The sequence below is a fragment of the Culicoides brevitarsis genome, chromosome 1 (assembly GCF_036172545.1).
Source record: "Culicoides brevitarsis isolate CSIRO-B50_1 chromosome 1, AGI_CSIRO_Cbre_v1, whole genome shotgun sequence".
NCBI classification, from domain to species: domain Eukaryota; kingdom Metazoa; phylum Arthropoda; class Insecta; order Diptera; family Ceratopogonidae; genus Culicoides; species Culicoides brevitarsis.
Genome location: NC_087085.1, coordinates 27214087 through 27241666, shown reverse-complemented (window position 1 = coordinate 27241666; position 27580 = coordinate 27214087). Strand labels below are relative to the sequence as shown.

Here is a 27580-nt window from a genome sequence, read left to right as displayed (position 1 = left end):
AAATTGGGACATTAACCTTCAAGGCAAAACAAACGACGTCATCAATAATTTTTTTTCTCCTCGAGTTTCCTTAAAAAGAAAAAAAAAATTTGGGCTAATTATCATAAATTTTTGATAAAAATTAAACGACGTGAGAAAGATTAATGGAGAGCAATAAATAAATAAAAACTAACAATTTTCCGTAATTTGTCAGGCGTTTCCACACAATTGTTTTCTCCAAACGTACAATGTGCGGGTTTTCGTGACGTCACACATTTCGTGTAAACATTCACAATGCTGGAGAAGTATTTCCTACGAAATGTACGGGAACGTCGTAAATGTTTCCGAGAGAGAGAGAGCCGATTCTCATTTTTTCTGTTTCTTCTCTTTTTCAAACATTTTTTTGTTTTGTTTACCATCTAGTACTGCTAACATCTATCTATCGCCTATATCGGTCTTCGTCGTCGTCGTCTGCTAAAAAGTGAAAGTTTTTATTTTTGTTTACACCGAAAAAAAAGGGAGAATCCGTCGATTGTCAATCCGTTATCTGCGTCTCTGAATCCTGCGAAAAACAAAAGCAACAAAACAACAAAATTGTTTGTGGAACAAGTGATTTATTTATGTGAGTAAGTAAAGTGCCACAGCCTCTAATAAAAAAAAGTGTTTTGTTGTCGTAAAATTCTCTCTTCATGTGATTCGAAGAGAATTGCACGAATGTATCTTCGCTCGTGTACGGAGGATGGTCCAAAATGCTGACTTTAAATTTGTGTTTGATAAACGCGATAAGATTTATCGGTAAGAGTTTTGTTTGTTTTTCTACTTTCATGCCGAAAATACAGATTCTGATTAATGGGGATTTAACAGACCTGGGGAAGCAGTGACGTGTCGGGTCGTTGTCCGGCTAAGAGAAGCGTTTAGTGCTCATACACTGACATTACGGTTTTCGGGCAAATTGAGAGTTGGCAAAGGCAAGTCGGAAGAAACGGTGGAATTGTTCAAGCATGAGGAGCCCATTTCGATTTTACGGAGCAGTGATGGTAAGAATTTTTACTTAAAAGAATTAAATTTAAACTAAGGCAAAATAATTTAAAATATTTTAACTCATAAGTAAAATTTGAAGTACATAAAGCAAAATTTTTCTAATTTTGAAAAAAAAAAATAATTGTTTAAAAAATTATTTTTTTTGCAAATTAAAAATTCGTATTAAATATTTTAGGCCGCTCCAAATGAAAATTAAAAATTATGTCCAAAATTTTTTAAAATAAAATAAAATTTTAAAATAATATTTTCATACAAAATGACAAAATTTTAACAATTTTTGATGTTTTTTTTAATTATTTGGTTTGAGATATACTTTTTTCTTTTAAACAGTCAATTTTTATTTGTCAGTGATTTTTTATAAAATAATATTCATAGTTCAGTTCAGTCAGTGAACATCATATTTTTTCGCAACTATCCCTGGTCGTGACCAAATTGCATTTAGCGCCAAAATTATATTTAACAAGAGCAATGAAAAAAGCCTTTAAAAATTTAGTCTTTTATACATTTTACTTAATGCATCATTTTAGTGCGAAATAATTTTTAAAAAACACAAATTTTAACAGAAAAAAAAGCAAAAAAGAAAAAAAAAATTTTTAAGAAGCCTAAAAACTAAAAAAAAAAACAAAAAAAAACTGTCAAAAATTTTGAAAATTAATTTCAGATTTTTTATAAAAAATACTTTTAGAGAAGAAAATTTATGATAAAATATGATTTTCAAAACAAAAATTAGTAAAAATTGATTTTTTTTTTTGAAAACACAGGAAATTTATAACTTTTTTTTATTTTGCCCCATTGGATTTTTGATTTTTAAAATGGGGCATCGGACAAAAAAATTACAAGGAAAAAAATAATTGTTTTTTTTACTTCATTTGGAGATTAAGTTACAAATTACAAACAATTATTAAGTCAAATGCAAATTTTTGGAAAAAAATTAAGTTGGTTTTAAAAATTTTTTAAAACAGCTAAACTAATTAATTTAATCTAAATTTGAAATATTTTTAATAAATTTTTGATCAAGCTGAAGTTTTTTTTGACGTACAATTCTTAATTTTTGACTTTAGTGGTTAAAACTTTGTTTATAGCGAAAATTTTTAATTTTTTATTAAAAATTTTTATTTTTTAGATGACGTTCGACTTCTTGAGGTTTCCGAAAATTATACATATCAAGCCACATATCAATTGCCGCTCAAAATACCAGCAAGGTAAAAAAAACTTACCCATTTAACATTGAAAATCCAACAATAAATTCTTCTATTTTTAGTTACGAGCATCCGTTTGGCAACATACGATATTCCGTTAAGGCGCGATTTGATCCAATTAATGTGTCATCCAGCGTCGATTTCTTCGTCGAATGCAAAAATAAACTTCCGTTAATGCAAAATGTGGGCGATCCATTGCACGACAGTCGCGAAACCACATTTTCCTTCTGTTGTTGGCGATGTCGGTGCTATGAGTCAGACACGCTAAAAATCACTCACATTCTTCCACGAACTGTTTGGCAACCGGGCGATACATTACCTTTCACCGTGGAAATCCAAAATTATTCCGACGTTGGAGTAAAAAGTCTCAAAATGCGCATCACGGAAGAACTTTCCTTCAGTTCGTTGAAGAATTTTTCGCAACCGCGAGTCGTGAAAAAAACACTTTTTACCAAAGACATCAAAATCGGAGTTGCTCCCATGCAGAAAAAATTATTCAAAGAATGTTTTTTCCTTGCACCCGATTTTGACTTTAAACATTTCCACAATTGCAAGCATTTCGTGTGTCGGTATTATGTGGAGTCAATTATTACGGTAAATGGCATTTTTAGGGAAGATTTGAGACATCGATCGCAATTTATTGTTGGTATGGTCCGAGATCGCTTAGGAGACGACGACGAAAATGCACCACGTCCAGAATCTCGCCAATCGCACACAAATCCCGAAGAGGATCTTCGTTACTTTGAGAGGCCTTAGAAATTATTTTTAGAAATAGAAAAGTATTTTTGTACATGTTGAAAATGCATTTTTATATAGTTCAATAATAAAATTATAGCTTTTTTGGCAGTTTGTTAACATATTTTTATATATGGAAAACATCAAAGTTTTTTTTTGTTAAATATTAATTTAGAGTAGTAGGAAAAATTGTAAAATGGAGTATTTAATGGAAATGGAAAAAGTTGAAACCTTTTTAGCTGTTTGGTTGGTCAGGAAACAAAGCCGTCGCTGAAAAAAAATAAAATTAAAATTTTAATTTTTAATTAATTAATTTAATTTTTTTTTTTTTTTAATTTTAAAATTCGGTAAAAGTTGTTTAAAATTATTTTTAACTTTTTGTCGCTTATCTCATTAAAAAAAGTTCAATTGAAAAAAAAAATAAAAAATTCAATCGAAATTATTAGTGAGATTATTTTAATTTTTACAAAAAATAAAAAAAAATGAAATTTTTCAATAAATTTTTTTCAAAAAAATTCAAAATTTAATTAAAAAGGTAAATTTTAAATTTTTTTTTACAAAAAAAATTTTTTTAGGAAAATTAATGTTTTTACATGTTCAGTTCACGCAAAAAAATTAAAGAAAATTTTATTTCTTAATTTTTTTAACTAAAATAAAAAAAAAAAAAAACAACAAAAAATATAGAAAATGGTAAAAATTGCTTCAAATCAGTCATCAAGAAATTACTTTAAAACGAAAAAAAACTAATACTTAAAAAAATAATAATACTTAAATAAAATAAATTGCGCGACAAAAAGTTAAAAATAAATTTCGACCAGCTTCCAATAATAATTTTTCAAATACTCACGCGGATCATCGAGAAAGCTCAAGTGCGCCATCTCCACATCCACATCGGGAATTTCTCCCAAATCCGATGACCAATTAATATTGCTGCCAATTGACGGTATCGGACTCAATTCTCTCGACTTGGGTGGCTCCCTTATCAAAATTGGAGTTTCTCGCAAAATTGCCGGAACAGGATGTTCCTCCGTGAGATCGACATCTTTAATGGACTTTGCAGTGAGAGTTGTCGCACTTCCATTTTCATCACTGGAAATTGTTCCGAAAGTAATTTTTGTGACATTTACCGTCGGTAAACGACAACTATTGACAAATGCTTGGGATTCGATGAAATATTCGCATGTAATGATGCTGCATCCTTGAAGTAATTTCCATTCTTGGAGCGGATTGTAGTCGAACTGAATTTGAAAGAGCTTGTCCTGGAACTGCGGAATTACCGTGTCGAAAGAGTATTTGGCAATTGTTTTTGTTGTTTCTTTGATTGAAGGCTTTGGTCTAAAAAAATTAGAAAAAAATAATTAAAAATTAAAAAAAAATATTTTAGAGTTAAAATATTAAAAAAAAAATATTTTAAAAAATTTTAATTAAATATTTAATTAATTTTTTTAAAAATTAAACCTTTCATTTTTTAATTTAAAAAAAAAAACTTTAAAATTTTTAATTATTTGGATAAATTTTAAAAATTTAAATTATTTTTAATGAATTTTCTTATAAATTATGTATTTTAAATAATTTAAAAAAATAAGCTAATATTTGATACTGAATAATTTTTAACTAAAAAAAAATTTTAATAATTTTTTTTTTAAATTTACTCAAAAACAGGAAAAAAATACAATTTTTTTTATTTTCTTATTTTTTTTTTAATTAAATAAAATATTTTTTTTAATATTTTTTTAAATTTTGATTTAGAAAAAATAATCAAAAACTCACTCTTTCGAATGAAAAGTAATCCGTTCCCTCAACTTGACTTTAATCAACTTCACATTCAACTTCGACTTGTTATCGACAATGACATCGATGGAGATCGGCTGGTTCAGCAGCCAGCCACCTCGAGGCAAAATGGTTTTCAAATAGACAAAACCAGCATCACAGCAACCCGAAAAATACGAATATCCCTTTTTGGAAACTTCTTTCACGCAATTCTTGAGTTCCGGTTGATCGGCGAGATCGACAATCGTTTTCACGTAAAATTCCTCGGCACCTTTAAAATTAAAGTCCCATGCCACTTCGTAACGAGCACTTGCCGTGTAACGGATACAGCCATAAGGATGTGCGATGCTATCAAAAAAAAAATTCTTTGAAAAAAAAATTTTGATGACACAAAAAAAAAATATTTTTACCTTGATGGAAGCGATTTGGGCAACACAAAACTTGATTCGTACTGATATTTGCCGGGTTTAACGTCCTCTGCCGGTCCTAATGATGGATTTACGGCTAGAGATGGCATTTATGATAGCGAAGGGAAATTTACTTACCATTCAAGGATCCAAAGAAAAACTGATATTCACGAAAGTACTCTTCCTTCCCTTTGTAAACGGTATAACTTTATGAAAAAATCGAAAGGAAATGACGTTGCTCGATTTTTTTTATCAAAAAAATGCGAATTTCTTACCGCCCGAGTCCCGTTTTCGACCACTGTGTGTAGGCTTTTCCCGCAAATCTCAACGAAAGGGAACGTGCTTTGAAGCGTTCGTGAACTGTCACATGCAACTTACAGAAAACTGTGTCACCAGCTCTGTGCCATGCCACATGCGTTGATGCCACGTAGCGAGAAAAAAAATAGAAGAAGAAATTTCAGTAAAACAATTGTTTTGTAGGCATTGCAGTTGAAATTCGACAAAAAAAAAGTGACGAAGCGTCGTAAAATCGGAAAAATTTATGCTTACTTGTACCGCTTGTCTGCACGGTCAAACTCGAAAACGAACGTGACCATCACCATTTTTGCGTTTTCAGTTGTTTTTGCGAGGAATTTTTTGATATTTTATTTATAAAATTTGGTTCAAGCACAATTTTGTTACTTCTTTCTATAAGGCTGCGAAGTAAATAAAAAAGTAGCTAAACATTTTCTTATCGCTATGGTAGTAGCACTGGGGTGGTGACGACTGGCAACTACACAATGAAGTCCGTGTTGTTGCCAGAAACGAACAAAAGTGCTTCGCACGTACGGAAAAAAGAGAAATTAGCTTTTGTGAGAGAAATTCCTCTCCATAACTGAAGGGAGGCAAACTACCCATATATAAATATAGGCAATGTTCAATTTTTTTACAAGTCCTTTGAGATTTTACGTTTTCGAAGTTACGAGAAAGGAACAAATTTGTCTCATGATAAATTTATTCGAAGAGTTGTTTACCGTTTTTCCATAGATCTACGTGAATTTTTGCCTCGTTCGAATGGAAATGAGTGAGAGGCAACAGTCGGCAACAACAAAAAAAAGCAGGATCAGGGGTTTGAGTTGAAAGTGAGAGGAGACATTTTCCACATGAATAAATTGCGTTCAAACTAAATATTTTCCCTCCGATGATGACATGCAAAATAAATATATTGGATATGATTTATTAACGAGCAGTGTGTGTGTGGACACGAAAGGACCTTAATCATGCATCGACGAGAGGAGGATGTCTCTATCCCATCGCGCATCTGCTGCTGCTGAAGCCGACCGTCAAATGATTGTTTCAGCGATGTGCGATGTAAATAAATGTGCGGCGGCAATAAAATCATTTATATTGTTTTTCTTTTTATTATTTTTCTTTTTTTTTTCTCTGCTGCTTGGACCCGAATTTGCGTCGTTTCTGGTGAGCCACAAATTTATTGTTGTGTTTTTATTTGTTTTGACACGTTTACGCGGAAAAACAATGTGGGATGGAGGCGCCGTGTTTCTCGTTGAGTTACGACCTGTTTACTCGCTAGTCCTTAGAGAATATTTCTGCGTAGAAAGTAAATTGGGTTTTAATGTTTTTAAGAGTGAAAAAGTTTTTGGGTTTGTCTCTCTTGACGCCAATATCAATATTTTGTTAAAAAAATAATTAAAAGTAAATAAATAAAATATTAAGACCGCTCTAATTTTTTTTTTAAGTTAAAAATTTCATCAAAAATGACCAATTAATATTTTTTGCAAAGCATTTAATGAAAACTTTCATCTCAAAAAAAAAAAATTTAAAATAATTAACTAACTTCAAATATTGCTAACTAGGTAAAAATTTACATTTTTTAGGAAAAAGCATTTCAAAACTTTTTTTTATTTTCCCTTTTTTTAAATTAAAAATTAAATTAAAAATAAATTAAAATAAATAAATTAATAATAAATTAATAAATTAAATTTTTTTTTAATTTTCCCTTTTAAAAATATTTAAAATATATTATATTTTTCATCCTGATTTTTTTCGGCAAAATCGGAGCGGGGTGACATAAAGTGAAATAATTAAATTTAATGGCCTAAATAAAATACTCTTTAATAAAATTTAAAATTTAAAAATAATTTTAAAAAATAACCAAAATTTCTACTAATTTTTAGTTGCTGAATTTATTGAGTTTTCACTTTAATTTTACTTGTTTTTGAATTTTAATTTTTTATTCCTTCGATTTATTTTACCTATTTTAAACGAATTCGTTCAAAGCTAAAGTAAAAAAAAAACCTTAAAGAATTTCATTTTAAAAAATTTCATTTGATTTTAAACATTTTTTAAATGAGCAAAAAGTTTAAACTGAAGTTGTAAAAATTTTTTTAAAAATACATTTAGAGTCTATTTAGAGCAAATTAAGCTTAAAACCCACTTAAAACTATTTTTAGTCCGATTTTTCAAAGTTCTTTTAAAGAATTTCATTAAAAAAATTTTCCAATACTCCAATTTTACTTCCAGTCATAATTTAAGCCTCATTCAGGTTAAAAAATTTTCATCACTCAAATTTGATCAAAAAATTCATTTATTAGGCACTAAATTTTAAAATTGAACACTTCCTCGTCCGCCAACGGCAACCCTAATATACTTGGCGTCGGCGTATCCGACTCTTCCTTAACACTAACCAAAGGCGGGATCCGATTAAAGTCTTCTAAAGTCTGTATTCGATTCAAGATCGGTCGATCTTCTCTGTTGATATGATTTGAATTCGCATCTGGTTTCTTCTCATATTTGATTCGCGTTTCCTCATCCATAATCGCATCGTGGTTTATCGTTCCAATTACGACTTTTGTAATAATGTGCGGATTTTTATTGCATCCACTCATTTCCGCCTCCGACCTCACGTAATATTCGCAGTTTATTATCTCGCAATTATTGAACAACTTCCAATTGTAGCTTGGATCGAGAAAAAATTCCGTCTTAAATTCCTTGCATTCGCCCGCTGGGACTTTTGTATAAAAAATATGTTCGTTCAGCAACTTTGTTTCCGTGAGTTTATCGACTTCTGGTGACGTCGTCATGAAAATTAAATTTTTCAGCAGTTCTACTTTGATAAATTCCACGCGCACGGACGACTGATTGTTAATTTCGATTTTCACGGGAAGCGTTTCGCCCGGCGAGAAACCAAGACGCGGCAAATAATGTGTAATTTCCAGGGGACGAGGACGGAAACAGCAAAGTCCGTAATAGCTCTCGGTGACATCTTGGATGGGTTGCAGGAGATCGGGAATTTTGCTCACTTCGGACGTCACCAAGAAGGGAATTGTGAGTGACTTGTCAGGGCCATTGATGACACTGTATTTCACTTTTACCGTGTATCGGACACTTCCGTTGCGACACTCAATGCTAATGAGAGAAAAAAAAATTAACTGTCATTTTTATAAACAAAAAAATTTTTTTTTCACATTACTTTGAAGGAAGATCATCGTCTGGCAGTTTATACGCAATTTTATAGTGATAGTAACCGACCTCGATGTCCTCTCCCCCACTGCTTTCACTGTTGTCTGTCGAAAACAATTCATTTTTTAAATATTTCTCATCGCTTTGTGTCTGTTTTTATTTTATTTTCTTATGTTAGGCGATTAAATTTAATTATTTCAATTTTAGTCATTCCCCCTCGAACTTTTGCCGAAATTTAAATAATTAAGTTTTTAATTAATTTTTTTTTTAAAACAATTATTGTCTCGAAAAATTGAGTTTCGAGAAAAAAAATTTAAAAATAAAAGATTTTTTAAAAATAAAATTAAAATTTATTTTCTAATTTTAAAATTTATTTTAAAACTATTGAATAAATAAAAATCGAATTATTAATAAATAAATAAAAATAAAAAGTAAAAATTTTTAAATATTTTAAATATTTAATATTTTAATTAATATTTTAAATATTTATTTAAAAATTTTAGAGCAAAAAACTCTTATGGAAATATATTTAATTTTGATCATAATCGAAAACTAAAAAAAATTTTTTTTTTTTGAAAAATAAAAAAAAAATTAAAAAAAGAGTAAAAAATCATAAAAATTTAAAATTTGATTGGATTCACAATTTTTCAATTAAAGTTAAGGTAAAAAAACTTCGAAATTTCGTATTTTTTGGTCTAAATCGTGAAATTTAAAAGAACAAGTTTCTCTTAAAAAGATTAAACAAAAAAAAAAAATAAATAAATAAAAAATTTGCTTTAAAAACTATTTAATTTTTAAAAAATTAATAAAAAAAAGTCAATCACTTGACCAAAACTAAAATTTGAACAAAAAAAAAATTTTCTTTAATTTTTTCTAAATTTTAATTAATTAATTTTAACTAAAATATTCATTTTAATTTTTAACTTTTAGATTAAGTTTTAAATTTCTTGAAAAAATTCTTAATTTTTTAACATTTTTAAACAAAATAAAATTTTTCTCCCTCATTTCGTTGGCACAAAAATTGCAATTTTCAAATTTAATCGCCTTTATAATACGCACCATCATTCGAATCGATCGAACCCAACAAATACTCGCAATGCTTAAAATATTCCTCGTGCCCGACGTATTTGACTTGCGTCACAATTGTCTTTCCATCGACTTTCTGGCGTTCGGGCTTGATCCATTCTGTGTGCGCGTACCCCTTGAAATGGAATGCTAAATATCGTGCCGTGAACTTTTCCGCGACGCGAACATACAAATCGCACCGCACTGTCTCGCCGGACCTGTATTTCTTATCGGGCCTATCGAATTCGATGGTAAATGTGACCATCGCGTCGCGACCAAGTAACAACAACTACTGACGAGAGACGCAACGACGACGACGACAAAGACGCGCGCGATGATTTATCTATCACGAACGAACGACGGTTGTGAGAGGACTGAGCACACCGAAATTCAAAATAAATTCGCTCGATACAATATTGCAAGAAAGCGAAAAAAAATGTGTTTTTTTTAAACAATCATCTGCTGACGGGCAACCCACGATATCACTTACGGGCTCATTGAGCGTAATTCACGAGAGTTCTGCTGTTTATTTTTATCACATCCACCGTATGTATTATTAGAAGCAAAAAAAAAATTGTAGCACAGTTGAACGCGAAAAACGTTCAAATAGTAATTGCGCGCGCTAAAATTTGTAAATAAACATTCCATTCAAATTCTTGTCTCTCTACTACTCGAAGCATTAAAACACAAAAAAAATCTCTTTGAAAACAGACAACAAATATTTTTTTTTCACCTGCAATCGATTTTTACATCAAATTATTCAAAACAAAAAATTGCATGTCAAAATTACATGAAAAGTGTTCGAGAAACAAAATAATATTTTTCGCACAGTGAGACAAATGTAATAAATGGTGCACATGTGATTGTGATTATTATTGTGGAAGACGACGTTTAATTGCATCGTAAAATGTCGTCATGCATTTCATTCATTTTCTCGCAAAAGAGCCGTGAAAAGTTTGTTTCTTACTTTGTGTTGTGTTTGTTGTTGTGAGACGATCGTGAGATGTGTCGATCAGTGTCGGTCGGTGTTTTCTATTTATTGGCGCCTTTATAAATTTTGACTATTTTGGTGCAATGGTGGTCAAAGTTCGCATATTTTTGTCGTTTCTTGTCTCGAAAAATTAAATAAAATTCAAATTCTGTGAATTATAAAAAATAATTTTAGGCTATAAGAACTCAATAATTTTTTTTAATTTAAATTCTAACCTCACTTAAATTAAATTTTTGGCGGGAAAATTGTACTTAAATAAATTTTTAAATATTTTAATTTTATTTTTAATTTTTGTTTATAAAAATTGATAAAAATCACTTAAAATCCATAAAAAAATAAAATAATTTAAAAATTCAAGTAGTAATTTTAAACTAAAAGAGATCATTTATATATTTTGATCCTCTTTTAAATTAATTTTAACCTTAAAATTTTTTGGCGGGAAATGCCTTAAATATAAAAAAATTAAAATTGCAAAAAAATTTCTTCAAAATATAAAAAACAAAAATCGAAATTTTATAAAAATTATTTTAATTTTAACTGAGTCTTGTCAAAAAAAAAAAAAAAATATTAAAAAAAAATTATTTGTTAAAAATTATATTTTTAATGAAATAAAAAGTTAATTAATTAATTAATTTTTAAGAAATAAATAAAAAAATGAAAATTAATTAAAAAAATAAAGAAAAGTAAAATTAAATTTAATTTAAATTAAAATTTAAGTTCAATTTAATTTAATTCAATTAATTATTCTCAAATTAAAAATCAACCAACACTAAATTTTTTATCTTGTGCCATTTTTTCTACCGTTAAGGAAAAAAACCCAAAAAATCACCTTTGTCATAAAATTTATGGTTTCAAATATTTCTAGTTTAATAAAGAGTATCGAAACCAGTTATTCATATGTGTGCAAAAAATAAAAAAAATCATATTATCACTCCTATTGTGTTGGCTTTGCATATTTTTATTTGATTTATAGAATGAATGATGTCATATATGACAGATTTTGATTGAAATTGGATTTAATATTGATTTTAAATTATTATGTTTAACTTTTGCACCATAAATCACGGAACATATGAAACATTCGTCTTCCTACTAAAAATATTTATTTTTATAAAACATTTCTCGTTTAGTCAATTCAAGTTCAAGTTCAATAAAAAATATCAAAAAATTGTGCTACAAGTCCAAAATGGGTTAAAAACGGTTAAAATTTAAATTTTGCAACTGACTCAATGCGAATTTTTCTGTTGATTGTCAACGGACCGGAATGACAGTTACATGGGCTGTACGAGTGTACGACGTACAACGGCTCGTGGACGCACTGGGTTTATTAGACGACCACGGAAAATCGATAACTTTGTGCATTTTTTCATGATTATTTAACAAAGTTTTTCACCAATATTTCTAGTAATTTACATCGCAATTCGCTAAATTAATTGGTAAGTACTTTTCATGTCATTTTAATTTTTTCCTTCCTCTCGAACTTTTGTCGGAAAGTACGGAATAAATATTGCGAAAAAATTTTTCGCTTGTGATAAAACGGACAAAAGGGCAAAGACCATGAAGCTGCACATTCCTTAACAGAAATTCCATAAATTATTCATCATTTTTCTCGTTTCGCATTTCAGACTGTGTTGCCAGCATCGTCAGCATGGAGGCATTGATACCCGTAGTAAATAAATTGCAAGATGTATTCAATACAGTGGGCAGCGACTCGATTCAGTTGCCACAAATTGTGGTGCTTGGCACCCAATCATCCGGCAAATCGTCCGTAATTGAAGCTTTGGTGGGCCGAAGTTTCTTGCCACGCGGCACAGGAATTGTCACACGGCGCCCCTTGGTGCTGCAACTCGTTTATTGTCCGCTCGACGACAGGGAACACCGTTCCTCGGACCAAGGCACCGCCAAACTCGAGGAATGGGGCAAATTTTTACACACGAAAAATAAAATTTTCGCGGATTTCGATGAAATTCGGGAGGAAATTGAGGCAGAAACGGACCGAATGGCAGGTAGCAACAAAGGAATTTGCCCCGAACCGATAAATTTGAAGATTTTTTCGACGCGCGTCGTGAATTTGACACTCGTCGATTTGCCGGGCATCACAAAGGTGCCGGTTGGCGATCAGCCCGAAGACATTGAAAAGCAAATTCGTGATCTCGTGTATCAGCACATCGAGAATCCGAATTCGATAATTCTCGCAGTGACTGCTGCCAACACAGACATGGCAACCAGTGAGGCCTTGAAAATGGCAAAAGATGTCGATCCCGAGGGACGACGTACTTTGGCGGTCGTAACGAAGCTCGATCTGATGGATGCCGGAACAGATGCCATTGATATTCTGTGTGGACGCGTGATTCCCGTCAAATTGGGCATAATTGGTGTCGTGAATCGATCGCAGCAGGACATTAAGGACAAGAAAACCATTGAGGAGCAATTGAAAGACGAAGCGGCATTTTTGCAGCGGAAATATCCGACGCTCGCGACACGCAACGGCACACCGTATTTGGCAAAAACGCTAAATCGCTTGTTGATGCATCACATTCGCGATTGTTTGCCCGAACTCAAAACACGTGTGAATGTGATGTCGTCACAATTTCAGTCTCTGCTTAACTCGTATGGCGAAGATGTCACAGACAAGAGTCAGACATTGCTCCAAATTATCACAAAGTTCGCAAGTGCATATTGTTCGACGATTGAGGGCACTTCGCGGAATATCGAGACGACGGAATTGTGTGGTGGTGCTCGCATTTGTTACATTTTCCACGAAACGTTTGGCAGAACGCTCGACTCGATTCATCCGTTAGCGGGATTGACCAAAATGGATATCTTGACAGCCATACGGAATGCAACGGGACCACGTCCGGCGTTGTTTGTGCCGGAAGTTTCGTTTGAGCTGTTGGTAAAACGGCAAATTCGGAGATTGGAAGAACCGTCGTTGAGATGCGTGGAGTTGATTCATGAAGAGATGCAACGGATAATTCAACATTGTGGTAAGTTTTTCATATTTGAAGTGTTTTTGAAGAAAATAAATATAAATATCATACAAAATTTAAAAAAATAATCTAATAGAAAGGCGAAAAAATTTTTTCAAGTAAAAATTTGATGAAAAAAATTAAAAAATCTTTAGAAATTTTTTTTTTCATAAATTTTAATTTTTAAAAAATTTAAGCTTAAAATCAGTTAAAAATTTAACAAAAATAATCTATAAATTTTTTAAATTATTATTTTTTTTATAATAAAGTTTTTTTGTTTGATTTTTTTCCAATATTTTCAAAAAATATTTATAGAAAAATAATTCGTAAATTTTTTTTAGATTTTTTTTTCATATTTTTGACAAATTTTATTTATTGAAAACTTTTTTTTAATTTTGATTTAATTTAAAGCTAAAAATTTTAAAAAATTGAAAACAAATACTTTTTTTTATTTTGAGCTTAAATTACAGGCTCAAAAATTTTTAAAAATTGCTCAAATAAAATTTTTCTATTAATCATCAAAATACTGTTACGAAAATCCAATGGGGCAAAATAAAAAAAAATTAAATTTTTCACACATAAAACTTTCAAGAAAATTTTTCAATTTTTAGTAATTTTTGTAAAAAACTGAAAATATTTCTAATTATTTTCGAATATAAAATTTTTATTTTGTAAATTTTGGTAAAAATAATTTATTTCTAAAAAAATCAGGAGTTTTTTCAAAAATATTTTTTGAATTCAAAAAATGGGACATTTTAAAATATTTTCATTTAGAGCATTTTGATATTTTTAGAATTTCAAAAAAAAAAAAAATAATTTAAATTTTAATTTATTTTTTTTTTAGGTACTGAAGTGCAACAAGAAATGCTTCGTTTCCCAAAATTACACGAAAAAATTGTCGATGTTGTAACGCAACTTTTGCGTCGTCGTCTCCCCACGACAAATCACATGGTCGAGAATTTAGTGGCCATCGAGTTGGCGTACGTCAACACCAAACATCCGGATTTCCACAAAGACGCCGCGCTCGTCCCAAGTCTCCTGAAGAACGAACAGAACGAGGCCTGGCAACAGATGCAACATCAAAAGCAACGTCACGCAAGTCACCGTACTGTCACGCCCTCCGGTCCTCGCGACGGAACTGGCGATCATGCCGCCACAAATCACGCCGACAGCGTCGTACAAAACAACCACGAAGCAACCAACAGTTGGCTCGCGAATATTTTGCCGCCACCCACGCAACCACAACAACGGCCCAGCGAAAGCGAGTCATCGGCTGCCAGTACTCCGACACACGTGCCGCATGCCGTGCAAAGTCCCGCAAAAGCTGTCAACTTACTCCCGGACGTTCCAGTGAACCACTCGTCGCGAAAACTCACGGACAAGGAACAAAAGGACTGTGATGTCATCGAACGGCTCATCAAGAGCTACTTTTACATCATCCGCAAATCCATACAGGACAGCGTCCCGAAGGCGATCATGCATTTCTTGGTGAACTTCGTGAAAGACAACTTGCAGTCGGAGCTCGTGACGCATCTCTACAAATCGGACAAGGCTGAAGAGTTACTCAACGAGTCGGACCACATTGCGGTGCGTCGCAAGGAGGCGGCCGACATGTTGCAGGCACTAACGCGCGCCAATCACATCATCAGTGAGATCCGCGAAACGCACATGTGGTAAAGAAAAAACTCGAAACGATAGTATCAAATAATTTGTAGATGTGCTGCAGTGTGAAAATTCCCTTTCAACACTAACAATTTTTTTCATAGATCAAAAAAGAATCCGTTACTTAACCAAAAAACTCAGAAAAAAATTCTTGCATGGCTTTTTTTAGTATCAATATTTTTTTTATAACGATTAACGATTTAGCTCAAGTATTTTTATTACCAAAATTAATTTTACTAAAATCCATAAAATTGTTTTATTTCTTACGCTTTCCATCGAATTCGCTTACAAACCAATCGGAATATATACAATTTTAGGGTAGACTCACTTTGTTAATGTTTTTTATTGATAAAAAAAAATACAAGAAAAAAAATGCAAACTACTAGTTAGAAAATATCCTCCTATATTATGAAATAAAGGAAACTCGTTGAATGATCCAGACATTAATTATATTATTATTAATAATAATATTTGAAATAAAGTGAAAAAAATGAACAATTAGAACTCAAAAGTTGTTTTTCTTTTAATTTTATGTTAATTAAGTTAAGTTTTCAAAGTAAGTTTCAAAGTTTTTAAATTAATTTAAAAATTATTTTTTATTCCTATTTATCTTAAAATTTAAGATTTAAAAAAAATATATTTTTTCTAAATTTTATTATTTTATCATGAATTTTATTTTTTTTTCTCCTTTCTTTCAATTATAGGACTTTTTGTTCATTTTAATATTTTTTTTTTCTTAAATTTTTAGGACGATTCAAATTGATTTAAAACTTTTTTTTAATAATAAATGGTGCATTCCATTCTAAAAAATACCAAAATCACGGTTTTGATTTTTACCGATTTCTTCATAAAACAGTTATAGAAATGAAAAACTGAATAGTTTATTGTGATGTCCATCAAAAAAGAAGAAATTTTTGCTTTGGCGAAATTTTTTTACCCTTATTTTTAAAAATTTTATGATAGTTTTAAAAAATTTTTATCGAAAAATCCGTGTAGCGAAAACTTTTTTTTTTTTTTCCCATTGTTACTACAAAAGGTCAAAATTTCAACTTTATTATTTTAAAATTTTTTTCACCAGGAATTCGAGTAAAATTTTTACCATGGAACATATGGTTGGAAACGAACAGTTTGGTCAGAAAAGCCAAAAATGTGATATTTTTGGGTTTTTAAAAAATTTTGAGTCATTGATAAAAATTTTTAAAATAAGTCTAAAATAAATGTTGTCTTAGCAAAATTTTCTTATTTTCGGATGGACATCAAGATAGGGTAATAAGATTTTTTATAGGTAAAATTTCGGTTTTTTATAATAATATTTAAATTTTTTTAATAAAAATTACTGGGTTTCGATAATTTTGAGCACTTTAAATATTTGTGTTAATTTTACAATATTTAATTTTAAATTCAAAAATAAACAAAAAAATTATTTAAAAATTGAGAAACATCCTAGAATGATATTCACTGTTTTTGTGAAAAAAAATGAATTTTAAGTACAATTTTTTTTTAATTTCTTAAAAAATTATACAAAAACCAAAATAACTAAAATTTTTATGAAAAGTTTACAAATTAGATTTTGGACTTTTCAAAAGAGGAAAACATTTTTAAAGTGATTTAAAATTAATTAATTTAACGTTTAATTTTTCATTTCTTAAATTAAATTTTTATAATGTTTAATTATTGGTTATTAATTATTAAATAATAAATTATTTGTTAATTAATTTGAAAAACAATTAATTAATTTTTTAAAATATTTTTAAATCAATTTTTAAAAAGTAAAAAAAACAAATAAATTTTAATTTTCTTTTAAGGCCGCTCCAAAAGTTTGTGTCCCATGCCCTATTTCAAAAGCCGAAAATCCAATGGGTCAAAATAAAACGAGAATGAATTGCATTCGTGTATAAAACGAATGACTTGACCGCATTTCAATGTGTTCAATTCCATGATTTTTCATAAATTTTTCGAAAGATATTTATCAATTTTCACTTTTCATGTTTCGCGAGATTGAACATTTTTAAAATTTTTTTTTATTTTAAAAAGTTTTCCCGAAAATTTTCAAAATTTTTTTTCAATTTTTTACTCGCAAGACTTGAAATTTTAAAATTTTGAAATTTTTCAAGATTTTCCGATTTTCCATGAATTTTCCGAGTTTTCCTGAAAATTTTCATCATTTTTCACTTTCCATGTTACTCGCGAGACTCCCCTGAACATTTTAAAATTTCAAGATTTTAAGTTTTCGAAAATTTTCATCATTTTTTTTCCATGTTTCGCGAGGCTCCCCTGAAAATAATAAAAAAAAAATTTTCCCGAAAAAAATATTTTCAAAATTCCGATTTTCCATGAATTTTGTTTTTTTTTTTAACATTTTCCAAAACTTTTAAATTTTTTTTTTTTAAATATGCTTTCAAATCTGTCAATTAAGAATTTTAATTCAAAAAAAATGGCACACCACACAGACGGAAAAGACGGACGGACGACATCACGAGCACAATACCGCATTTTTTTCAAAAAAATTGAAATGCGGTAAAAAATTAAAAATGTCATCAAAATTGATCTTTTTTTGGCCTTTTTTCATTATTTTTCAAAAAATTTTTAAAATTTTTAAAAAATATTTTCAATTTTTAAGAATTTTTGTATTGAAAAACAAAATTTGACATAAAAAATTCATTTTCAAAAAAATAAAAAAAAAAAAATATTTTTCAAAATTTTTGAGAGTTTTTTATAAATTTTTTTTTAAGTTTTTAACTTGAAATACTCAAAGATTAATTTTAAATTACCAAATATCAATGTGAATACCATAAAAACAATTAAAATATTCATAAAGGACCAAAAATTGTTTAAATTTTGTCATTTTGTATAAAAAAGTATTTCAAATTTTTTTTTATTTTGCCTTCCCCTCCCCTTTTTAAAAAAATTGTTTTCGGACAAAAACGTCGGAAAAAATTTGGAACGGTCTAAATTAATAAAAGTTACTAATTTCATTTAAAAACAATTTTTTTTTAATTTTTATTATAAATTATTTTTATAAAAAAATATTTTTTTTTTTAAAGTTTATTTAAAAATTATTTCATACAAAATTATTTTAAAACGATAAAAAAAGAAAAATTGCGCGCATTTCTTTGAAAAATAACCAGGTGCATCCACTTGCCAGTTAACGTCCCACACATTTCGAGCTTTTATTCATCATTCGCGGGAGCTTTCCATTCATGACTTGCATTCGGAAGCTTCGTTGTCGTGTCGTTGTCGCAGTCTACGCGGGAGAAGCAACAAATGTTACACATTTCACACAGAATTTCCTCTCAACGACGCAAACAGGTTGCTCTTTTTACCTTGGCGTAGGTTTCCTTTCGACACAAGTTCCCGTAGAAACTCTAGTCTACCTTCTTGACTCCATACCTGCCATCGACACGCTGCTCTTGCCTTCCTTGTTGCACCTCAAGGAGTGGCTTCCACACGTAAATCGCGTCCTGCGCACACAATTTCTCGCATTTTCAGTATAAAATTCCCGTAGTAAACGGAAAACGTCACAGTTAGCAAACAACTTGTGCAGCGCAAAGAACTGTACAATTTTCCGCATTTTCTGGGTCTCCCCTCAGTTGTTGTGAAATATACATATTTTTTTAATATCATATACAATTTTCCCTGTATATGACATACGAACCGAGATATTCTGTGGTGGTGACTGTGCACAGCGAAAGAGCAAAGTCTAACCGATAATTTTTTCAGTTTTTTCATTTCTCTCGTGCTTTTTGAGACGACTTGTAATACAAAACAACAAAAAAGTGAAGTGAAAGAAATTTAAATAAAAAAAAAAAAGATAATTTTCTTCAGTCACAAATTACTGGCGTAAAAAACGTCTCTTTTGTCTAATCTTCTAACGAAGAAGGGAATTCACAAGAAAAGAGGTGTAAAAGCAAGAAAAAAAAATAAAAAAATCGAGTGAACTTACTTTCAGTTTTCTCCTTCTTCTTCTTTATTTTCTTGGTTTTTAAAGAAAAAGAAAACACAAGAGAACGCCAACGAGACACTAAAGACCAAAAGTTGATGATTTAGTACAATAACGAAAAAGTGTAAATTCTCATTCTTTTCTGTTATAAAATTTTCTTTTGAAAATTCTTTTGAATTTCTCAAGTGATAATTAGAAAAAAATCTAAAAAATTAAAGAAAAAATTTAAAAAAGAAAAAAAAAGTGAAATCATGTCGAAATTTTATTGGTTTACCATTTTTGGAGTACTTTGTGCTTCGTTTCCGCATGCAGTTGTTGGCATCGACTTGAGTCGTCTCTACGGACATTACAAGACTCCGGTAAAGCGAAGTGGTGAGTAGTTTTCTTTTTTTGCTTATTTAACCGCCTTTGACCTTTTCGTCGTTGTTGATTGTTTGTGTTTTGTTCGCAATGAAATTAGAAATAACAACGCAGCAACTTGATTTGTGCGAGACAAGAAAAACTTTTTTTTATGTTTATTGTTGTTGTACCATGTTATTGGGTGGTCGCAAAAAAAAAAAACAATAACAAGAAATTTATGAATTTTTGTTTTTTTTTAATAAAATAAACAATAAATTTTTCCCATTAAATGTCGGTTTCCTATCGCTTGTGGCGTTCAACAATAAAAAAAAAAAGTTGTTCGTGATACGGTTTTACGCAAATGAATATTTAATAGGTCATACGAAAGAAAAATTACTTGTTTCCTGGAAAAGTCTCACGTATGCGGGACAGCGATTAATGACGACAAAATTTGCATTTTATGTTCAGCAAAAAAAAAAAAATTGTCGTCTTGATATGATTGGGGAGACGATTAAAGACGGTAACACCTGTTTCCATTATTTTTAAATAAATATTTATGTTGATTGAAAAAGGATTGGTGGCACATGCCGGTGTGCCTTGTAAAAATGAATTTTTTAATCGCATGTTCAAGTGGCAGTGTGAGTAAATGAAATTTGTGAGAATGAAGGTAAAATCGATGAAAGTCACTCAAAATGACGTTAAATTATATAAAAAGTTTGACAGTTAAGAAAAAAATAAATTTTATAATGTTGTTGAAGTTTTTTCTTGGAAAAATTTTTAATTAATTTTTTTTTTTCAATAAAAAAAAGTCAAGTTAAATTAGAATTAATAATAATTTTTGAGAATATTTTATTAATTTTTCTATCATTTTTAAGAATTTGAAAAATCGACAGAATATTTTTGGGAAAAATATTATTATTAAAATTTTTTAATATTTTTTTTTATTAAAAAAATTTCCTTAATTTTTCTTTTTCCTTAAATTTCTTTTTTTTTCTTAATTTAAAAATATCTTTTTTATTCAAATTGATTTTTTATTAATTGAAAAACAAATTATTAAAATTTTTTTAAAATAAATTAATTATAAAAATAATTAAATTAATTTTATTTTAAAGTAATTTTTTTTAATTTTAAATTTATTAATATTTTTATGTCAAATTGCCAAAACAACAAAAACAACCAATTTTAATAATTGACATTGAAAATTTTCATTATCATAATTTCCTCCATGGATTTTTGGAAAAAATAGAAGGGATGCGAATAATGCGCAACATTTTTGTTCAAATTCCAAGAAATTTTTGATATTATTATTTTCTAATTAGTAGCTTTAAATTGATTAAATTTCGTCAATTTTTTTCAATTGAATAAATATTGTAGATTAGAAAAAATTTTAATATAAAAATTAAATAATTTGTTCTTCATTATAATTTATTCTTTTAATTTTTATTTAAATTTTATTGCAGCTTTTAAATAATTAATTTTTAACCACAGACATTTCCATGAAAAAATAAAATTTATTGAATAAAAAAAATCGGCAATAAATTTCAAAATCATCAAATTCTCACTTTTTTTGCACTAAAATGAAAATTTCTTGTCACCAAAATATCGCTTTAAAAGCAATTTCCATCAACATTTTTGACGTAATGTTGTCACAAGTGACGCAGATTTTGAATAAAAGCTTATGAATAAAATATTGTGTTCATTTTGTACAGACAAATACACTTCAACTTCGCACACACCGCTCCCCAAGAGAATTGTTTTTCCGCGCATTCATTCGAACTGACATTGACGAATGTTACAACCAATTTCCGACACACATATGAAAAATTTTTACATAATAACAAAATAGGAAAATAATTGCTTCCCAAATTTTGTACAAATTGTTTTGAGAGTTTTGGAAAATCAATTTAGCGTTAAACAGAAACAAGCCGCCTACGTAACGCAATTTATGTTAATTTCTAATTGTTTTTCGTATCCAAGAAAAAATATTTAACCAAACCTACCGCAACTGCAGATGATAAATTTCCTCTCGATTGACTCGCATTAACTTGATACTTGATTGATTCGCTTCAAATCTGTAACAAAGAACCGCTTAAAGTACCGTAAAATGACAAATGGACGTAATTTACCCGCATAATGACTCAAACTTAGAGGTAGCTCTCTCTCTCTCTTAATTAACGAAAAAAAAAACCTTTTTTTTCATAGACGATCGTTAAAAATTACGCAAACAACATTCAAATTATGCAAATTTTCACGTAAATGAGATGAACGGTAATCAAATACGCAAAATCTAGCATTTTCATCGTGCTTTGGCAAAAATAAAATGAAAGAAATCAGTGAGAGATGAAATTGCGGAAATAATTTCTGATGAAACGTTTAGACGAAATGAGTTAATTTGCATCATCAATCAGGTGGAAATGTCAAAAGTTAGCTAAAAAAGTTGGTGGAAATGTGAAAAGCGACCGCAAAAGGTCAAAATATCAATTGAGCTTAATTGCAGTTCATTTTTTTAGGCTCATAAAATTATCAAGATTTTTTTTTTCTATTTTTATTTATTTTTTCAGAAAAGAAAATGCTAAAAAATTTTCAAACCTTAGTACATTTTTGTCTAAAGTTCCATCTAAAAAGAATACCTGATGGAATGGAAAGAATAAAACTTTCGTGAAATTGTTTAAAAATTTAAGATTTTGATAAATTTTTGAATTTTTAGTGAAAAATGATCAATTTTGTTAAGAAAAATGTTTACTCTACAATTTTCAGTTTTTACTGCATTTAGAAGAAAAATTGTCTTTGAATCAAAATTCTTAGTAAATTCATGATGAATTTTTAAATTTTCATTTTTAAAGCAAATTTTTTTTCAGAAATTGTGTTTTTACTAATTGAATTTTTTTAAATATTTTTACTTTGAAAATTTTATTTTTCAAATTTTCTCTCGAAATGATTTTTTCTAATTTTCTTTTAAATTTTTCTAACAAAAATATAGGTTTTTCATAATTTTAAATAATTTTTTTTCTATGATTTAATTTAAAAAATATGCACAATCGTAAAAATTTTGCTTTTTTTACACAAAAATGATATCCAAAAAACTTTTTGATTTGCGGTTTTACCGCAAAAAATTTAAAGAGAAAGAGAAAAATCAGAGTTTTCAAAATCAGAAGTCATTTAATGACCGTCATTAATTCCTATAATAAAACAGACTGTATTGACCACTGTCCAGACGAAAATTAATTAATTTCGGTGACATCTGTTCAGTTTTTTTTTATTTCATTTTTTTGGTTACATTCGCCTGTGGTAATTATCTCTCTAATTGACTGACGCAGTTTATTGTTTAATGTGTGTGAAAAATAAATATCAGCAAAAAAAAAAACACAAGTCGTTAAAATATCAAGCAATAAAAAATGGAAACGCCTGGTTTTCGTGTCAATTTCCCGTTCCTCATCAAGGAAATTGCCAGAAAATTCTATGAATCATCCTTTTAATGGGTTTTCTGGTAAAAACCAGCAGTAAGGGAACATTATCTATTTTTTTCTTTTTCTTCTGGTGTTTAACACGAAACGTTCCAAAATAAATAAATCATGAGTGTAAAACATATAAAAACTTTTTTTTTTGTGCCTGGCGAGTTAGAATCGCGATGCACACAGCAAGAAGCAAAGTGAGATAATCTCCAAAATAGAAAAACTTTTACTTTCTTCAACTTTTTGACACAATTTTGAAGAGAATAACTTTTCTAAATATAAAATTTCGTCTTTGCTACTGGTGAATTGCGTTTTTTTTTTTTGAATTAGCCATCATTATTATTTGACAATTTTGACGAAAGGAATTATCCTGGCAATTACTCAATGTCGTTAGCAAGGAGCTTAGAAACTTTTTTCTCAGCAATTAAAGTTGTTTATCTGAAGCATAGTAATCTCCTGATGATGATGATGTAATTGAGATATTTTGACAAGAAAATTCATATGATATGAAGCATGTCATAAAATGTCTAAAAATATAACCGAATTTGCATAAATTTTACATGAAATGTAAAAAGTTTGGCAATTTGTCCTCCTGCTTGACAGTTGTCGTGATGCTACTTGGTCTGGCAACCTTTTTTGTTAGTCTTTTTTTTTAAAGTATTAAAAATTTATGATCCTGGAGAAAAGACAGGAGACGGACAGAAATAAATGCTAATTAAGGGATAGTGTCTCGTATTAAAAATTGATGGGTAATTCTATAGTAAAAAGGAAAGAGTATCAAATGCCTTAAAGAAATTACGAAAAATTTTTGTCTTGTCTGTTTACGGTTCTATCGTTTTTTAAATCATTTATTAACAATTTATTTGAATTTTCATTTTGATCAATTTTTGTTATTTTTTTTAATTAAATTCCAAAGAAAAAATTTTTTTTTTTTTTTTAGCGGGGATTAATTTATAAATTGATGAAAGCGATTCCTTGTCGACGACTGTGTGATTTTATAATTTTTTTAGTTTTTTTAATTGACAAAAATATCTAAAAAAAATGGTCTACCTCAAAAAACGGCCTTACTGAATTTTACCGTCAAAAAACTTTGCCCAAAGAGAAAGAGAAAAATCAGAGTTTTCCAAAATCAGAAGTCATTTAATGGCCGTCATTAATTCCTATAATAAAACAGACTGTATTGACCACTGTCCAGACGAAAATTAATTAATTTCGATGACATCTGTTCAGTTTTTTTATTTCATTTTTTGGTTACATTCGCCTGTGGTAATTATCTCTCTAATTGACTGACGCAGTTTATTGTTTAATGTGTGTGAAAAATAAATATCAGCAAAAAAAAAAAACACAAGTCGTTAAAATATCAAGCAATAAAAAATGGAAACGCCTGGTTTTCGTGTCAATTTCCCGTTCCTCATCAAGGAAATTACCAGAAAATTCTATGAATCATCCTTTTAATGGGTTTTCTGGTAAAAACCAGCAGTAAGGGAACATTATCTATTTTTCTTATTCTTCATGGTGTTTAACACGAAACGTTCCAAAATAAATAAATCATGAGTGTAAAACATATAAAAACTTTTTTTTTGTGCCTGGCGAGTTAGAATCGCGATGCACACAGCAAGAAGCAAAGTGAGATAATCTCCAAAATAGAAAAACTTTTACTTTCTTCAACTTTTTGACACAATATTTGAAGAGAATAACTTTTCTAAATATAAAATTTCGTCTTTGCTACTGGTGAATTGCGTCTTTTTTTTGAATTACTTACCATTCCACCCGAAATTTGTGACAATTTTGACGACGACGGAATTATCCTGGCAATTACTCAATGTCGTTAGCAAGGAGCTTAGAAACTTTTTTCTCAGCAATTAAAGTTGTTTATCTGAAGCATAGTAATCTCCTGATGATGATGATGTAATTGAGATATTTTGACAAGAAAATTCATATGATATGAAGCATGTCATAAAATGTCTAAAAATATAACAGAATTTGCATAAATTTTACATGAAATGTGAAAAGTTTGGCAATTTGTCCTCCTGCTTGACAGTTGTCGTGGTGCTACTTGGTCTGGCAACCTTTTTGTTAGTCTTTTTTTTAAAGTATTAAAAATTTATGATCCTGGAGAAAAGACAGGAGACGGACAGAAATAAATGCTAATTAAGGGATAGTGTCTCGTATTAAAAATTGATGGGTAATTTTATAGTAAAAAGGAAAGAGTAGCAAATGCCTTAAAGAAATTACGAAGTCGCATTTTTGTCTTGTCTTTTACTGGTTCTATTTTTTAAATTTAATTAATTTTAATTTATTTTATTTTAATTTTTTTATTTTTAATTAACATTTTTTTAATTTAATTTTTTTTATTTAACCAATTTTTTTTTTAATTTATTTTTTTAATTAAATTAATTATTTTGAATTTTTAGAATTACTTTAGTTTTTTTATAAATTGAAAATAAAAAAAAAACAAAAAATATATATTTTTTTAATTAGACTTTCAAAACATCTATAAAAAAGTGTAAAAAATAATTTTTTTCATCAGTAAATTTTCACATAATTTGTATGGAAATTTTGAAAAAAAATTTTTTTTTACCCAAAATGTCATAAAATAATTGATAAAAATAAGTTTCAGATAAAATATGATCAAAAGCTGAAAAACGAGAATCTTATTTTTTTTTTCAAATCTTAGAAAATTAAAAACAAAAAGTTACCTAATAAAATATTTTAAAAATAAAAATTTAATAAAATTAAAATTATTAAAAAAATAATTTTTATTTAATTATAAATAAATAAATTTTAATTTTAAAAAATACATTAATTTATAAATGATTTTATAAAAATTCTAAAAATCTCGAACTTATTTTAATTTTTTTTTAATTAGAGAATTTTTTTTAAAGTCAGACAGACTTTTCAGACTTTTTTAAAATTTTAAAAATGCCTTTTAAAATTCTATTTAATAATAAAAGTACTTTTTCCTCATTTTTCACATTTTACATCAAGGTAGAAGGACAATCTTTCATAATCATCATCAGCATCATCATCCATGACCATCAAGCAAAATCCTAATCTGTTACAATGTTTTACAATTTAATATTATGACTAAATTATAATAAATGTCTGAACAAGTTCATATCAACTGAGAGATACATATTCATGAATATAAATGTTCCAAAAACACTCATTTATAACAACATTTTGCTATCTTATCACAGCAGAAACGACGAAAGAGTCCTGTTTTAATTTACCTCGTTTTGCTTTCTTATCAGCTTCCCATTTTCTTGATGAAACTCGACAAAAACAACATTTCGTCCTTTTTATTAATTCTCTGAATCTGTTTGTTTTTCTCATTTTGCAAAAGGGAAAAAATGTTTTCTCATGCGTCAAAGACGAAAGCAAAGACAACCACTTGGGACACAATTGTATCCCAACATACAAAAAGTTGTTTGTAACACAAAACTTCTTAATTAAGAACCCTCTTTCATTGTTCTAGTTTTGCTGTTTCTTTCTCCGCCAAATTAGAATAATAATCGATATCGTGCGCTGTTCATTCCGAAAAAAAAGTAACAAGCAGCAACGACAACAATAACACAATAAAACAAGAGAAAAATGAGGAATATTGCGTCGAAACACGCACCTTCGCGTAAAAGTGGTGAAAGAGATGTTCGTTGCCATCAAGATTATGGTTATTATTAGGTGTAATTTAGACACTTTAATCTCTTGTTATGTTATTTTTTCTCTTGATGTATTTGTTGTTTTGAATATGGTTTGCGCGCAAATATTTCACCGAAAATTGAATTATGAGACGTTTACGTGAGAAATTACGCGATCGTGGGAGGAAAATTGCCTGATTTGGTACTTGGAATGAAAGTTTTCGGAGGAAATTTGGGAGGAAATTGGAAATATGGAACGCACGAAAGTAATTTGAATTTGTTGGAATTTTCAGTGTTCGAGGATGAGATTTGAATAAATTAGGTTTTTTTTACTGAAATAAAGTCTGATGCCCAAAAAATAAACGAAAGGGGCAAAAAATTGAAAAAAAAATAAATAAAGAGAACTTAAAAATTTTTTTAAGGTTGTTTTTAATTAATTTTTTAATTATTTATTTTTATTAAATTTAAAACCAAAAATTAAAAATAAAGTCCAAATTTTTTTAAAAAAAATTTTTTTTTTAGATTGAAATATTTAAAATAGATTTAAATATTTTTATTAAAAATAAAAAAGTCCAAAAATTTCAATAACATTTAATTTAAAATTTTGAAAAAAAAAAAAATATGTAAAAAAAATATTTAATTTAATAAAAATGTTAACAAATTCAGACAATTTTTTAAAATAAAAAATTTTTTATAAATTTTTTTTGAAAATGTCTTGAAAAAAATATAAAAATAGAGCAAAAAACAATCAATTTTGATGAAATTTTTAACTTTTTTTTTATTTTGCCCCATTGGATTTTTGACTTTTAAAATGGGGCATATTTTTTTAAAACCAAAAGTTTATTATTTCGATAAAATAAAAAATAAAATATACCTAATATCGATGTAAAATTATTTTTATAAATAAAAAAGTCCAAATATTTCAATAAAATTT

General features: G+C 28.6%; 5 protein-coding genes across 5 annotated transcripts in view; 3 read left to right on the top strand and 2 right to left on the bottom strand.

Annotated features, from left to right (window-relative positions):
- Positions 1-423: 423 nt before the first annotated feature.
- On the top strand, positions 424-3067 carry LOC134838166 (arrestin domain-containing protein 17-like). Its single transcript, XM_063853638.1, has 4 exons — positions 424-774; positions 844-1016; positions 2144-2222; positions 2282-3067. The coding sequence occupies exons 1-4, from the start codon at positions 719-721 to the stop codon at positions 2973-2975; spliced, it is 1002 nt and encodes a 333-aa protein (XP_063709708.1). The 5' UTR covers positions 424-718; the 3' UTR covers positions 2976-3067.
- Positions 3068-3136: 69 nt separating this feature from the next.
- Positions 3137-5787, bottom strand: LOC134837541 (arrestin domain-containing protein 17-like). Its single transcript, XM_063852923.1, has 7 exons — positions 5681-5787; positions 5407-5529; positions 5270-5337; positions 5135-5210; positions 4725-5072; positions 3802-4289; positions 3137-3224 (listed from the first exon to the last, which is right to left on the bottom strand). The coding sequence occupies exons 1-7, from the start codon at positions 5731-5733 to the stop codon at positions 3190-3192; spliced, it is 1191 nt and encodes a 396-aa protein (XP_063708993.1). The 5' UTR covers positions 5734-5787; the 3' UTR covers positions 3137-3189.
- A 1910-nt stretch (positions 5788-7697) lies between these two features.
- On the bottom strand, positions 7698-9993 carry LOC134826984 (arrestin domain-containing protein 4-like). The gene is made up of 3 exons (XM_063839501.1): positions 9650-9993; positions 8601-8694; positions 7698-8536 (listed from the first exon to the last, which is right to left on the bottom strand). The coding sequence occupies exons 1-3, from the start codon at positions 9918-9920 to the stop codon at positions 7726-7728; spliced, it is 1176 nt and encodes a 391-aa protein (XP_063695571.1). The 5' UTR covers positions 9921-9993; the 3' UTR covers positions 7698-7725.
- A 1949-nt stretch (positions 9994-11942) lies between these two features.
- Positions 11943-15771, top strand: LOC134834452 (dynamin-1-like protein). The gene is made up of 3 exons (XM_063849123.1): positions 11943-12082; positions 12272-13633; positions 14460-15771. The coding sequence occupies exons 2-3, from the start codon at positions 12295-12297 to the stop codon at positions 15290-15292; spliced, it is 2172 nt and encodes a 723-aa protein (XP_063705193.1). The 5' UTR covers positions 11943-12082; positions 12272-12294; the 3' UTR covers positions 15293-15771.
- A 3041-nt stretch (positions 15772-18812) lies between these two features.
- Positions 18813-27580, top strand: part of LOC134838145 (IDLSRF-like peptide) — a 39971-nt gene continuing 31203 nt past the window's right edge. Inside the window, exon 1 of the mRNA XM_063853615.1 lies at positions 18813-19589. Within this exon, the coding sequence (XP_063709685.1) occupies positions 19469-19589 (121 nt within the window). The 5' untranslated portion in view covers positions 18813-19468. The remainder of the gene's footprint in view (positions 19590-27580) is intronic.

Coding starts and splice junctions, on each gene's coding strand:
- LOC134834452 (XM_063849123.1), top strand. CDS start 12,295: ATGGAGGCATTGATACCCGTAGTAAATAAATTGCAAGATGTATTCAAT. Junction 13,634..14,459: donor ACGGATAATTCAACATTGTG/GTAAGTTTTTCA, acceptor TTTTTTTTTTAG/GTACTGAAGTGCAACAAGAA.
- LOC134837541 (XM_063852923.1), bottom strand. CDS start 5,733: ATGGTGATGGTCACGTTCGTTTTCGAGTTTGACCGTGCAGACAAGCGG. Junction 5,530..5,680: donor CGTGCAGACAAGCGGTACAA/GTAAGCATAAAT, acceptor GGCATGGCACAG/AGCTGGTGACACAGTTTTCT. Junction 5,211..5,269: donor TTTCTTTGGATCCTTGAATG/GTAAGTAAATTT, acceptor ATCCATCATTAG/GACCGGCAGAGGACGTTAAA.
- LOC134826984 (XM_063839501.1), bottom strand. CDS start 9,920: ATGGTCACATTTACCATCGAATTCGATAGGCCCGATAAGAAATACAGG. Junction 8,695..9,649: donor TTCGATCGATTCGAATGATG/GTGCGTATTATA, acceptor TGTTTTCGACAG/ACAACAGTGAAAGCAGTGGG. Junction 8,537..8,600: donor GACGATGATCTTCCTTCAAA/GTAATGTGAAAA, acceptor TTCTCTCATTAG/CATTGAGTGTCGCAACGGAA.
- LOC134838166 (XM_063853638.1), top strand. CDS start 719: ATGGTCCAAAATGCTGACTTTAAATTTGTGTTTGATAAACGCGATAAG. Junction 775..843: donor AAACGCGATAAGATTTATCG/GTAAGAGTTTTG, acceptor GGGATTTAACAG/ACCTGGGGAAGCAGTGACGT. Junction 1,017..2,143: donor GATTTTACGGAGCAGTGATG/GTAAGAATTTTT, acceptor TTTATTTTTTAG/ATGACGTTCGACTTCTTGAG.